Source organism: Sinocyclocheilus grahami, unplaced genomic scaffold, assembly GCF_001515645.1.
Source record: "Sinocyclocheilus grahami isolate Dianchi unplaced genomic scaffold, SAMN03320097.WGS_v1.1 scaffold15.1, whole genome shotgun sequence".
NCBI classification, from domain to species: Eukaryota; Metazoa; Chordata; class Actinopteri; order Cypriniformes; family Cyprinidae; genus Sinocyclocheilus; species Sinocyclocheilus grahami.
Window position 1 is genome coordinate 1,061,887 of NW_015505194.1, and position 13,239 is coordinate 1,075,125.

A 13,239-nucleotide genomic window follows, 5' to 3' on the forward strand; every position below is an offset into this window, starting at 1 on the left:
AAGGACAAGCACTCAGCGTCGACTGCACTCGCAATAACAGCTCCGATTAAACACGACATTCACACAAATTATTATACTTTTATTTTATTTTATATATATATATATATATTCTTAATTTTCACTGTTGAGCTTGTATTTTGACAGAAAACCACAGGGAGTCCTTAAAGCTTCTCTTTTGTGGACAATGTTTGGTTTATAAACACTTCTCATTACAAGTGAACTATCACTTTAAAATTCCCTTATGTTGGATGGCGTCAGGAATTTAAATTATGTAACAATCACAGTAATCGTAAATGATTATGATAAGTTCAAATAATCGCGACAGGCCGTCTCTTTAGTTCAGTATTAGAACCAATTTGGTATCTAGTAAAGCAAGTTCACTGTCTCTTTCTACCATTTTCTATTTCTCTAATTGCCTATTGCTTGTCTCCCTCTTGTTGTCTTGTTCTTTCATTTTTCCCTTCTTGTCACCATATGTTTTTAATGCTTTACTGTGCTGTATCAAAAAGGAGGTCAAGCTCAGTTTTTTTTCTTTTAAGCTCGTCAGAATTAATGGAAGGTCCAAAAGCTATTTCTTTTTCTAAATTTTTCTCCATTCATAATATTCAATTTGATCTCTTCCATAACCGCTTTCCACAACGTGCTGTTTTGTACATTTACAAATGTACACTTGAATATAAAAGCTTGGTGTATTCTCTTGATTTTTACATATCAAGGCAGTAAATGAAATGGCATAAGCGAGTGTGGTGAATTTAGGTGAGAGGGATATGAGAGGTGTGTGTGTGCACTGAGTCAGTTCTTTGATGTGTTATTAGCAACTACCGCTGGGCGAAACTTTCGCACCACTCTTCCTTTTTTTCTGTCCATCTAGCTTTCAAAGATTTTGTGCTGTGCTAGGCTTTATCCCTCCCCAGGCAAGATGAACTATGAGACCGAACAGCACATCTCAGACTGAATGTGACCAGAATCACTCAGACTTTGTTCTCTGAGCTGGAACACGAGAGCACAGTATTGCAGTGATTAACATAAACCTGCTTTAATTAGCAACCACATGCTCTCATTAACTCCCATTATAAAAATGTATGGAACATGTTAGGAAATGAAGCTGAATTTTACTTGGTTGAATTAAAATTTTGGAAAAATAACAAAAAAATATATATGTGACCCTGGACCACAAAACCAGTCTTAAATCGCTGGGGTATATTTGTAGCAATAGCCAAAAATACATTGTATGGGTCAAAATGATCAATTTCTCTGTTATGCCAAAAATCATTAGGATATTAAGTAAAGATCATGTTCCATGAAGATATTTTGTAAATTTCCTACCGTAAATATATCAAAACTTAATTTCTGATTAGTAATATGCATGGCTAAGAACTTAATTTGAACAACTTTAAAGGCGATTTTCTCAGTATTTTGATTTTTTTGCACCCTCAGATTCCAGATTTTCAAATAGTTGTATCTCAGCCAAATATTGTCCTATCCTAACAAACCATACATCAATGGAAAGCGTATTTATTCAGCTTTTTTCAGATTATGTATTAATCTCAATTTCAAAAAATTGACCCTCAACTCATCAATATTTGCTGAGAAAAGCTACCTTGAAGATAGTTTAAGAACTGTAGCTGACAAAAACAATAAAAAGGCAATATATTGTTTGCTTTATTTCTATATCATAAGCTAGCCACTGGCCATTTTCCAATCCATTTTGCAATCAAGTTTGTCAGTCTGATCGTTTGGTAGACTTGATTGTTTATTAAAACAATAAAATAATTAATAAAATAAATCTTCCCTTATTTAATAAATTTTTAATTAAATTACATTTCAATTGGATTACTTTTTTATCTTTTTTTTATTTTAACATATGTTATAAAATAAACCTTGTAATTTGGCTTAATAGCTGTGATTGTCATATTTAGTTTGTTGCATATTTTTTTGACCTCTATGACTCCAAATAATTTTGCTTTTATTATATGTTTGTCTCATGTTTAGGTCAAGAACGCTTTGGGAACATGACTAGAGTTTACTACAAGGAGGCAGTGGGTGCATTTGTTGTTTCTGACATTACTCGAGGCTCTACATTTGAAGCTGTTTCAAAATGGAAGCATGATTTGGACAGCAAGGTGAAACTGGCCAATGGCAATCCTATCCCTTCTGTCCTTCTCGCCAACAAATGTGACCAGAAAAAAGATGGATCCAACAATTCCACACTTATGGACAACTTCTGCAAGGAGGCTGGGTTTTTGGGTTGGTTTGAAACGTCAGCTAAGGTAATATAAGCTCATTCTGTGTTCGCTTAGCCACTTAAATGTTTGCTTGTGCTGGGTCAAACTGAAGGAGAACTTGTCACAAGACATTTTTGCTAAGAATAGAAGCTTCTTACTACACCTTTCCTCTCTAATCAGCTCAGACGACCATGAAAGCTGCCATATTAGATCAAGTATTTAAGATGGCTGACATTCTCCATGGTATTAGGGCCAAAACGGCACCACTGCGTCAGTCTTAAGAACATTAGCTACTCCTCATGCCTGAATCACCAGAAATATGTCAAATGCGCAATGTGTAACTTATCACGTGAAGCTGCAGTATGTATGGGATTTTTGAGGGAGACATTTTTCATCTCTGCTTGAACTGCTGAAACTTTGCCCACTTGTTTAAAAGGGTGATAGTGGCACAACGTTTAGTACATTGACCAAAACTTGAATATCAAATTTTATTGATGCAGCTATGTTTACAGATTGACAGAGTGCATTGCAATACATATTATTATTTATTTTTTTAATTGTTTTTTAATAATTGACTTTTATTAAAAGGAGTTATTTTTAGTTTTTAAATGATACTGCCATTCAAAACTCTGGAGTCATTTAAGATTTCTATTTGAAAGAATTTAATACATTTATTCAGCAAGGATGCACTGAATTAAAGTGGTAGTAAAGATGTACATTTCAAATAAATCCTGTTCTTTTGAACTTTTAATTCATCAAAGAATCCAGGAAAAAAGTTCCGTTTTCAAAAAATATTAAGCAGCACAACTGTCACGTGTGATAAGAAATGTTTCTTGAGCACTAAATTATTTACATTTTAAATTATAATAATATTTCGTAATATTACTGTTTTATTGTATTTTTGATCAAATAAATGCAGCCTTTGTGAACATAAGAGACTAAAAACATTAAAACACCTACCTGACCACAAACTGAACGGTAGTGTATTTTTGCTTTTTGACACAATAATAGCAATAATGTATATGATCAGCAGTCTACATCAGCAAAAAACATGCATTTTGAATATTATGCTACTAATATATTTTCTTTTTAAATTAATTTATTTAACTATTATTATTGTGTTTGTGACATGGAAGTCATGTTGTCTAGATAAGTTATTTTGTTTAGTGCCTGCAGTATGCTGACTTTCACATGGTTTCTATTACAAATGGTTGTCATTCCTGACTAAGATCCATAGTCGCATATTTTACAGTATCAGCTGAATGTTAAAAACGCTGCAAAAGGTAATGAAATATGTGTGTTTAGAGTCTTACATCAGCAATCTCTTTGCACATTAATCTCTTTCCTACACACATCTGAGGGATGCTAGGTGGGGTCTGGATAAATTAAGCTGGCTAAAGAGATATTCTGGGATGAGGGAAGGAAGAAAAGAGGAACAGGGAGGAGGAGAAGGAAATGTCTGTTTGTTAATTCTGTGTCTTGAGGAGTGTGTGATTGTGTAGGTATTTAACTCCCTGTTAAATTGTACCCCTTGACATGTATTTTCCAAGTCGCATGTTTTGGCCTTAAATATATCTTGATTTTGTCTTGCTATTTAAAAAGTGTTTGTTCGGTTTCTGTCTGTAGCAGTGTCTGGTCTTAACTGTTTAACAGAAGGTGTCTCATCAGTCAGTCTGCATAAGCACATGTTTTTTAAATAGATCTCTCCATTTGGGACTCAAGCACACAGATGTCTGGCAGGGAGCTCTGGCACCTGTCATGTGTAAATGTGTGTGTATTTGTGCACGTGCATGTTTTTGTATGGTAAATGTGTCAGCTCTCATCTATCGGGATCTCCGCGTGTTCAATCAAGCCTCTATTGCTGACTGATCTAAAGATTGTTTCTGTCTCTCTCTTTATATCTCCTACGATCACTCCTCTCCCAGTGGACTGCATGTGTATTTTGTTTATGCACCTTGTCCCACTTTTTTGAACAAATGACAGTTGTGTAAAATTATGGAAGACCATTTTGCCTCAGAGTAAAAAATAATAAATAAATAACAAATTATTGTGAGATGACAGATAACAGTTGTAAGAAATTAAAGGCACAATATGTAATTTTCGCCGCTAGAGGGCGCGTATTCAAAATAAACAAATAGACAAAGGTATAGTTTGATGACGCCGTGACTGAGTGTGGAATCATGGGAGTTGTCGTCTTCATCCCCACAAATGGATGCAATCCGACGGGACTCGGGCAGAAATCATGTTCATGGATGAGCTAATGATTTATTAATGTAGTAGAATGAAGCAGGGTGAGGCTGAAAGCCGTCGAAGCGAAACAAGGCTGCTGAACGAGCACGACACACAGCTCGAAGGCAGCGGAGCTTTTATTATGCCACAGTCGACTGCTTCTGTTCCTTCCGGTCGTGCATATGTGGAAAAAAAGCAGCGCTGTTTTATCATACTAGATACATTTGAATGTTCTGTTATAATGCTACTCTGTGCGGTCGTCACCGTTCTATTAAAACGCACATATTAAAGCGTCTTTGGTGTTTCCATGTTTTCTACAAAACAAAACCAGAAATCGAGGGGTTATGACGTCATTGGCAGACGAGACAAGACAACACAATGACACTATAGACACGGTCCGTGTCACTAGTTAAAATTGCTTATTTCTCTGGATTTAAACATTCTTCGAAACATTTGGTATAATGCAAGTAAGTACACAAGTCAGCAAAATATATAACACTGTTCTAGTGGTTTTTGGATATTTTAATAAAAAAAATCTTACACATTGTGCCTTCAAGTCATATTGCGAGATATAAAGTGACATTGGGAGATATAATATAGCAATGATGAGAAATTGTAATTGTATTTTTTATGAGGTAAAAAAAAAAAGGTTTCCATAGAATGTAAAATGCATGACAAATTCTTCTTTTTCAGTTAACATGACTGAACATTGTTAAAAAATTTTTTTTATAGAAACAAAATAGTTTTTAAGCATAAATCTCTGAAAAATGAAAAGAAGTGCAAATTAAGCAAGAAAAACTAAAAACTTAATTCAAGTGATATTCTTTGAATAAAAAGAGTCTTATACACGTTAAAAAGAAAATGCCTTTTTAAAAATGTTTAGATATTTTTACTGGATAATAGGGCAAAATACTTACTATGAAATGATTTTTTTTTTTTTGCAGTTTTGTATCGCTGCGTGTGGGCAGACCAGTAGGCTACAGGGCTTCTGTGAGCTCTTTAGCGTTAATTGATTATCATTATAATTTCATAACACGTCTTTAAGTTCTAGATCTCTAAATGGCAATAATTTCATCCATGGTTTCTACCAAAAGAGGTCACCACCCAAACAAGCAAGGGCAAAGAACACTTTCTGACAGTCATGCCTCATGCCTCTCATGATGTTCTTAACAAGCTTGAAAATTCAAGTTATTTACACCTGTCACTGCAAGCAGATAGAGTTCCCCAGACTCATGTATTTGAATATTTGATTATCTTGTTTTTCTTGCTCTCCATACTGCTGGACATCAGTTGTCTCATAGAAACGGTAATTGTCTCTCAGCATGGCCGTGCCAACTGTATTGTGTTCAGTAATCCGGGTGAATGACAAATACAGATGGTTGGCTTTTGTTTAACCTTTCTGTTTTCCGCCCTTTTCCTCAAATCAGTCTCATTCACTCTCTTCCACTTTGAAGCCACAGACTGCTTAGGGATAGAGGCACGTAAATGGAAAGAGTGAATTGTCTCGAAAGAGTGATGAGAATGGAGACATTGTGTAGGCGGGTGCCATCAATCCAGCTTCATGCTGAAGTACCTCTCGAAGCTTCACTAAGCACTCAGTTTAGCTTAACAAGTTATGTCTATTGACCATTCTGTAAATGATCTCAGTATTCTGGAAAGGTTCCAGTGCTGTTCCACAAAAGAAGATATTTTGAGGAATGCCTCGGTGTGTTGTTGTTTTTTGATACAGTAAAAATCAGTGAGGTCCACTGATGTTTACTTTCATTGTATGTTCAAATATTGTTCAAACAATTTTCAAAATATCTTCTTTTGTGTTCTGCAGAATAAAGAAAGTCATACAGGTTGGGAACAACATGAAGAATGATTTTCAGGTGAACAATCAGTGTTAACATTGACTCTTTTCACTGCAGGAAAACATCAACGTTGATGAGGCTGCCCGGTTCCTGGTGGAGAACATCCTTCTCAACGATAAAGGTCTTCCATATGAAGAGAACAATGGTGACAAGATTAAACTGGACCAACAAACAATGCCTGCTGAGAGCAAGTCAGGTTGCTGCTAGTGTGGATGCTCTCTTGTTTTAAAAAAATCCCCCAATCTCACCTCATCCCAAACCCATGCCACGGATCACATACATAACCAGGGGTAGACAGTTTTGTGCTCTAAAACGGGAGAAGACATCACTGCCAAAGGACAGATGATCAGATGAAAACATCTGATGCTTTTAATGACCAGTTTTTCTCTCTCACTCTTGTTATGTGCCATGTTTGTCCTTTTAAAAGTGTCAAGCAAGTTACTTCCATATGTGCTTGTTGTAATATTGCTTAAACGAATGAAACTAAATGGGTGTCATAGAACCAGACAAATACCAGTAAAAGTTCTTAGCCAAAATTAAATTAAACGAATGCCTTTGTCACAGAGCTGTTTTAATGTATTCTGGACTATTTGCATCTGCTGCTGGGAATCGCAATTCTCAAGATGTCACTTTATAGCAAAATAGTACATATTCCCAGGGCATTTAGTCTGTTGTGAAGATCCAACCATCAGTCTTAAAGCTCTTACCACAAAATAATTTGATCATGAAAAGAAAATGAATTGTCCTCTAATGAGAGATCTGTAGGAATCATGGGCCTATAAGCATGTACATATGTGGTTCAGAGAGTAAGATCATGTTGGTTTTCTTCAGGCTTGTACATGTTAATGTTAAAATGTTTATTAATTGTTTTTAAATTGGTATTTAATGAGGGATCTGAGCATTTGCTCTGTCCATGGCTCTATTCTAGAATTACCTGAAGGCAAACATATATTTTAATATGCTGGAACGAATTTGTCAAGTTTGCAAACAAATGTTTGTTGAAGTAACAATGACAGAATAAAACTTTTTAAACTGTTCATAGTCTTTTCTTGTATGATCTCAAAGAATATGTGAGAGGATGTGCCTTAAAATTTGAAATTCTAACAAAAGCTTCAACATAATATAATTATGATAATATGAAGATTTGTATGCAGTAGTAATTGGTTGTCTTTTCAAAGCAGCATGATAATTTAGAATGCTATTAAAATCCTGGCTTCATTGCAGTTGAAACATTGCCTTAGGCCATCTTAAGATGGGGGATGAGCTGTGTATGATGGGAAAAGGGGACAGAATAAACTTTGCTTTAATACACATGCTTTAATTTGTAGGTGCTGTGGTAGTAGAGTGCCATCAATTTCAGAAAAATCATACAAGCAGTTTTCTTGCCATACGTGTATCAGGCGGTAGATGGACTAAGAATGGGTTCATTAAGTCATGATGTTGATTATGTGAGTTCACAAAGCTGTTCTGAACAATTCTTGAGTCAACAACTTAACTGATTCATTTAACTGAGAACTGTCTTATTCGAATGTATAATGAGTCGAAAACCGAGCATTTTAAGGTTCTAAATTAATATTTATTTTGTTTGAATAGAAACAAACTGAATTGAGACTTTTTTTAAAGGGGAAAAAAAATATATGATGAGATGTCGCGTGATGACTCAATTACGTGTTGACGTAAAACTAAGGTACTAAGCGGATTCAGTTTTTGGAATCGTTTCTTTGAAACTAACTGTTCAAAAGAGCAGAAAAGAGACGAGGCTTTCTTCCCATCGCTAAATGACAGTGGATATACTCTAGGGTTTGTTTGAGGAGGTCAGGGGGAGTTCATTGGCGGTTCATAGATGGTAATAATAAAGCGCTCGCCCTGTGCTAGTGCTGTCGGCAATCCCAAGCGATCCTGTCACCTAGCAACATGGCAAACTTTCCCTACTGCCTGAATCTCACCCTGGGCATCGCTTCCTATTTATCATTATCTTCCGTGCTTTAGTCAGCCAAGTGCTGCTTCAAACTATGAACTCTTAGATTAGAAACAAGGCCTACGTACACTTGCAATGTCGAAGTCACCCAAGAAAAAGACGCCCTCCTCCAGCCTCGTCGCTTCTTCGAATGCACACGCTCCCAAAAAAAGAGAAGAGTAAGATCTGGCTAAAGATTTGTTTATACAACCTCACTGTGTTTATGCCCTCAAAGTATTTAAATAATATGGACAAATCACAGATAATATATTTGATAAAACATTTATTTCACCTTATATCTCTGCTGTATTGTGTTTGTCCTCAGCTTACAAAAGTTGTTTATGTTTAGTTAAATATTGCAGGTCGGTAGTTTTGAATTTAACAACATGCAACATTTGTTAATGTAATACATTTTCCTGGCAGATTTTGTGAGTGCCTAATACGAAACTGTGTATTTTTGTGTATTTTACATTAACAACAACAGGCCTACTTTTCTAACATTAATTACTTATAATCTTATTTTCTTTGCGGTTACCCATAGGTTAATACACATAGTTTACGAATTTCTATTAATTAATGTTTTAATCCTATTATAAATTACAAGCCCAATTCCAGAAAAAAGGGAAAAGTTTTATTTTTTAGTTTTATCTATATATAGGTAGAAAGAGAAAAGACCAATCACAAAACATTATGCAAATGAAACTATTATATTAAATATTTTCTAATAGATTACATTAAAAATGTACTGTCTCTCATTGGTCAGTGCATCGGAAAGTCCTGAAGAGCCCAAGAAGAATCTGATCTCTCTCTGGCTGGAGTGGAGTGACACTGAGGTCAATGCTGAGAAATGGGATGCAGCCAAAGCCTCTAAGGATAGCAAGGTGAGAATTAATGAATAGAACATAATTTAATATTCAATGTCTTTCCTTTATAAAAAGCTTTACAGAGCAATATCAGTGTTGGTCAGTTGGTGAGAGTAGAAATCTGTTTCAGCAAACTGCTTGGCTTGAGAGATGTAGCATTTCGGTTGATGAGTCAGTGGTTGGCACTGTGCACTTTGAAATTTGATCATTATTTTTTAATTGCTTTTATTCTGTTTTGTATTGGTTTTCCTTTGAATGTGAATCTAAAATCATGCTGAGCATTTTATGTAACAACATTGTCAACAGCTCTTTGATGATCCAGAAGGGAAGGTTGAACTTCTTGCCTCCTTAAGAGTACACACTTGGAAACGTCCTTCAGAGTACATACTTAATAAGGGAAGGGTTTATAAGCCTTGTAAGTGGTCACCATCTCTACCAGGTCCAGCAGACTTGATGAATCTGAACTAACCAGGATAGGTAAAGTTAAACAGAGTTTGCAACGTTTCTTTGTCTTGGCATAAAGAGATTTCTGCCAACTGTCAGGTGTACTTACAAATGCACTTTTGAGTGCAGTTTGAGAAGTTTCTGTTCTATCTGACATATATCAACATTACACTAAATTAAAACTGTCCTGACATGACCAGCCTACACACATACAAAGCATACTTGTCCATTTTGTGTGGACCCTGTTCTTTAGTTGCATGTTTTTGGGGAAAATCTAATCTTTAGCCTCAGTGCCAAGCCTAATTGATGAAATCTGTTTATGCCACTTTGAGTTCGGGTTGTGATTAAATTACCTCATGCCCAGCACAACATTTTACAATTATTCCTCCATTTTGATAAGTCTAGGCAAGTCATGGGATGCTAAAAAGTCACAACAAGCAGTAAAATCACAAGGCAATCAAGACTAGGCACTAGAGCTCTGAAACCAATTATTTTTTGCCATCTGACTAGCTGTATTTAAGATGTTTAATTGACAGAATGAATGAAGGTCAGTTCTGTTGTCATGTCCATGGCAACAATTGGGATAAAAGATGAGAGCTGCGATTCTTCTCTCCAAGTATGTGAGTGATACTAAGAGCTTTCAATTTACATTTGATTAAAATTTTATTAACAGAAGATTATCAAATATTCATGGTTTCATGTTCCTCAGAGCGTCAATATGATCTGTGATAGTAGTGGGGGAAAAAACTGAAAAATTTGTATATTTGTCATTTCTTCGGTGACACAAATTTGAATATGTGCCCAGTGTGCACAGTTATAATCATTTTCAAGAATCATTGTTCAGATAGATTTACATGATTTACGGTGCAATCTCAAATAAACGCTCTGAGTTTGGGGTCGGTTAGTGTTTTTAAAGGTATTTTGAAATACAGTATCTTATGTTAAGCTGCATTTATTTGATCAAAACTACAGAAAAAAAACAATTGTCAAACAATATTACAGTTTGAATTAACTGCTTTCTATTTTGAAAATTAAATTTATTCTTGTGATGGCAAAGCTGAATTTTCAGTAGCTATTACTCCAGTCTTCAGTGTCATATGATCCTTCAGAATTCATTCTAATATGCTGATGCTCAAGAAACATTTCTTCATGCTGAAACATGCTGTCATTTTTTATCCTTTTTCCCCAGGATTCTTTGATGAATAGAAAGTTCAAATGAATAGTATTTATTTGAATTTTAATGTAACAATTTACTATCACTTTTGATTAATTTAATGCATCACTGCTGAATAAAAGTATTAATTTCTATTAATAAAAAGTATTAATAAAAAAAACCACTAAAATTAATTTATACTGACTTTGCGTTTGTTTGAGTTGAGATGAAACTAGAAAGCTGAAACTCATCAATGTAGATCTACAGGAACTGGAATTTCTGACATAATATGTATCACACAGACTGTTGTGGTGGAAAATGAAGCTGCTTTCAACCTTACCTCAGCAAATGAGCATTAACTCTCAAGTGAGGTGAGTCAGTAAATCATTTCGGATTGCCTGCATTACTGATGGGAACTAAGAATAATTAGTTTGGTTAGTATTAACTCACACTGGGTCACTCTTCTGCATGGCGATTTCACAGCTCATGCGATGGGTCATTAGTGAGCTCTACATTCTGTGGAAAGTCTGTACCACAAGACCATCTCCACAGTTTCCAACCTCTGGAGACCCTGGGAACACATCTACTCCCTTTGTAAAGCAGCAAATGATCACATGCCCCTCTATAATGCCTATGGGAAGTATGTTATTAAACTCTACTGGATGGATAGTTCAGGTTGAGTATCGACATAATACTTGTATTGTGTAGCACTGAAGTAGATATACCGGTATTTACACGCACACACACTGTGATCTAATCAGTATGTCACTATGTTATGTCAGATGATCCATTATTTAACATTCATAAGTGCAACATTTTTTTGTTTTTACCAGATGCTTTTATCCAACATGGCTTACAAATGAGGAAAAATACAAGCAATTACAACAAGCCAGCACTGAATTTTTTTTTTAATGCTGAATGATTTTATTGAAAACCTGCTGTGAACAACATCCACTGCATTTTATTTCAGCTTTGTGTATAGCTAGAAGAATTTTGTTAAAAAAAAAATATATTTTTTGAGCAGCACACATGCTGCTCAACCTATTGTACCTATTGTAGCAAATGTCCACATTTTTCTTCTAGAAGGACACTGTGTCCTTTAGGCAGTGATTAAGTGAGAACATAACGCTTATCAGGGAGCCAAGAGAGTCAGTAGAACTGTGACTGTCAGATTGCTCTATCTGGGCACAAGAAACTGAGAAACAATTATTTACCTTAACAGCTCCTAGTACTAAATGAGCAAACACTGACCTACACGCTGGTAAGAGTGATTTGTTTGACAGTTGATGTCAAAGAATAGTAAAGTAACACTATCTCAGGCACAAGAGCATTTTAGATAAGGCCTATGTGCTGGGCAATAGTTACTATGTTGCTGACTGATCTTTTAAGATCACTCTCTTTAATAAAACTCCATAAGAGTTAATGGTGTTTATTACTGCATTTTATGCTGCTCATTTTACTGTGTACAAAATACACACTAATGAATCATAGACTTTAAAGGCTCATCTGACTCCTGATTGATGCACCTTAGGTTTTGTTTATATTAAGATGAGTTTGATGGTGAGCAGATCATTAAAAACGGAATTTTCTATTACTGTGTTATATAAGTTAATTAATATTATTATTTAACAAAAGTTGAGACACACAAATCACACTATTAACGGCCTGTCCAGATGTCATGGGTCATTATTATATCATGAACTTTTTTGCAGCACACAAAAAATGGTTTTCAATTCTGACTTATACCAAGATATTTTACAGTGCTGTCTTATTAAGGAATGCACTTTTTAATTTTTTGTATTTATTTATTTATTTACTTTTACAAGAATTGTCTTCTGCTTTCTTAGGGAAGTTGGAGGAATATTACTGTTGATGACATGTTACCATTTGACAAGGATGATAACCTGCTGCTTCCTGCTACTTCAAACCATAGACTGTATAAAGCTTCGAACCAATCAGAGCTTTGGCCTATGCTGTTGGCTAAAAGCATACTAAAGGTGGCCAGTTTTTGAACATAATCCAAACAATTAAGTGTTTGAAATGTCTTTGAGTCTGATTTTTGTTCAATGAATTGTTTGATCTAGTTCACAAAGTCAGCCTGGATGATTCATTAAAGAGTCTGACTGAGCAGATTCTCAACTTCAGCTGACTTGGACTCAATGATCCAGTCTCAATGGTTAATAGCTCATAGCAGTGGAGGTTTATTATTGTATTCTTTTCCATGGTGTAAATGTTTAAAGGGGTCATATGATGCGATTTAAATTTTTCCTTTCTCTTTGGAGTGTTACAAGCTCTTGGTGCATAAAGAAGATCTGTAAAGTTGCAAAGACTAAAGTCTCAAAGCAAAAGAGATATTCTTTAAAAAAGTTAAGAGCCAACCAAGCCTACCTAAAACGGCTCGTTCTAACACGCCCCCACATGCCTACGTCACAATGTGGGAAGATTTGCTTAACGCCACCCAAATGTTCACGCAAAGAAAGAAGGCGTAACTTTTATTCTCGCTGTAGTATTGTTG

The 13,239-nt window shown here is 35.3% G+C and overlaps 1 protein-coding gene and 1 pseudogene across 1 annotated transcript in view; both read left to right on the top strand.

The window, feature by feature from the left end:
• Positions 1-7,048, top strand: part of LOC107601480 (ras-related protein Rab-32-like) — a 19,744-nt gene extending 12,696 nt beyond the window's left edge. Inside the window, exons 2-3 of the mRNA XM_016293667.1 lie at positions 1,993-2,270; positions 6,365-7,048. Of these exons, the coding sequence (XP_016149153.1) occupies positions 1,993-2,270; positions 6,365-6,514 (428 nt within the window). The 3' untranslated portion in view covers positions 6,515-7,048. The remainder of the gene's footprint in view (positions 1-1,992; positions 2,271-6,364) is intronic.
• A 1,312-nt stretch (positions 7,049-8,360) lies between these two features.
• Positions 8,361-13,239, top strand: part of LOC107602532 (androglobin-like) — a 45,154-nt pseudogene continuing 40,275 nt past the window's right edge.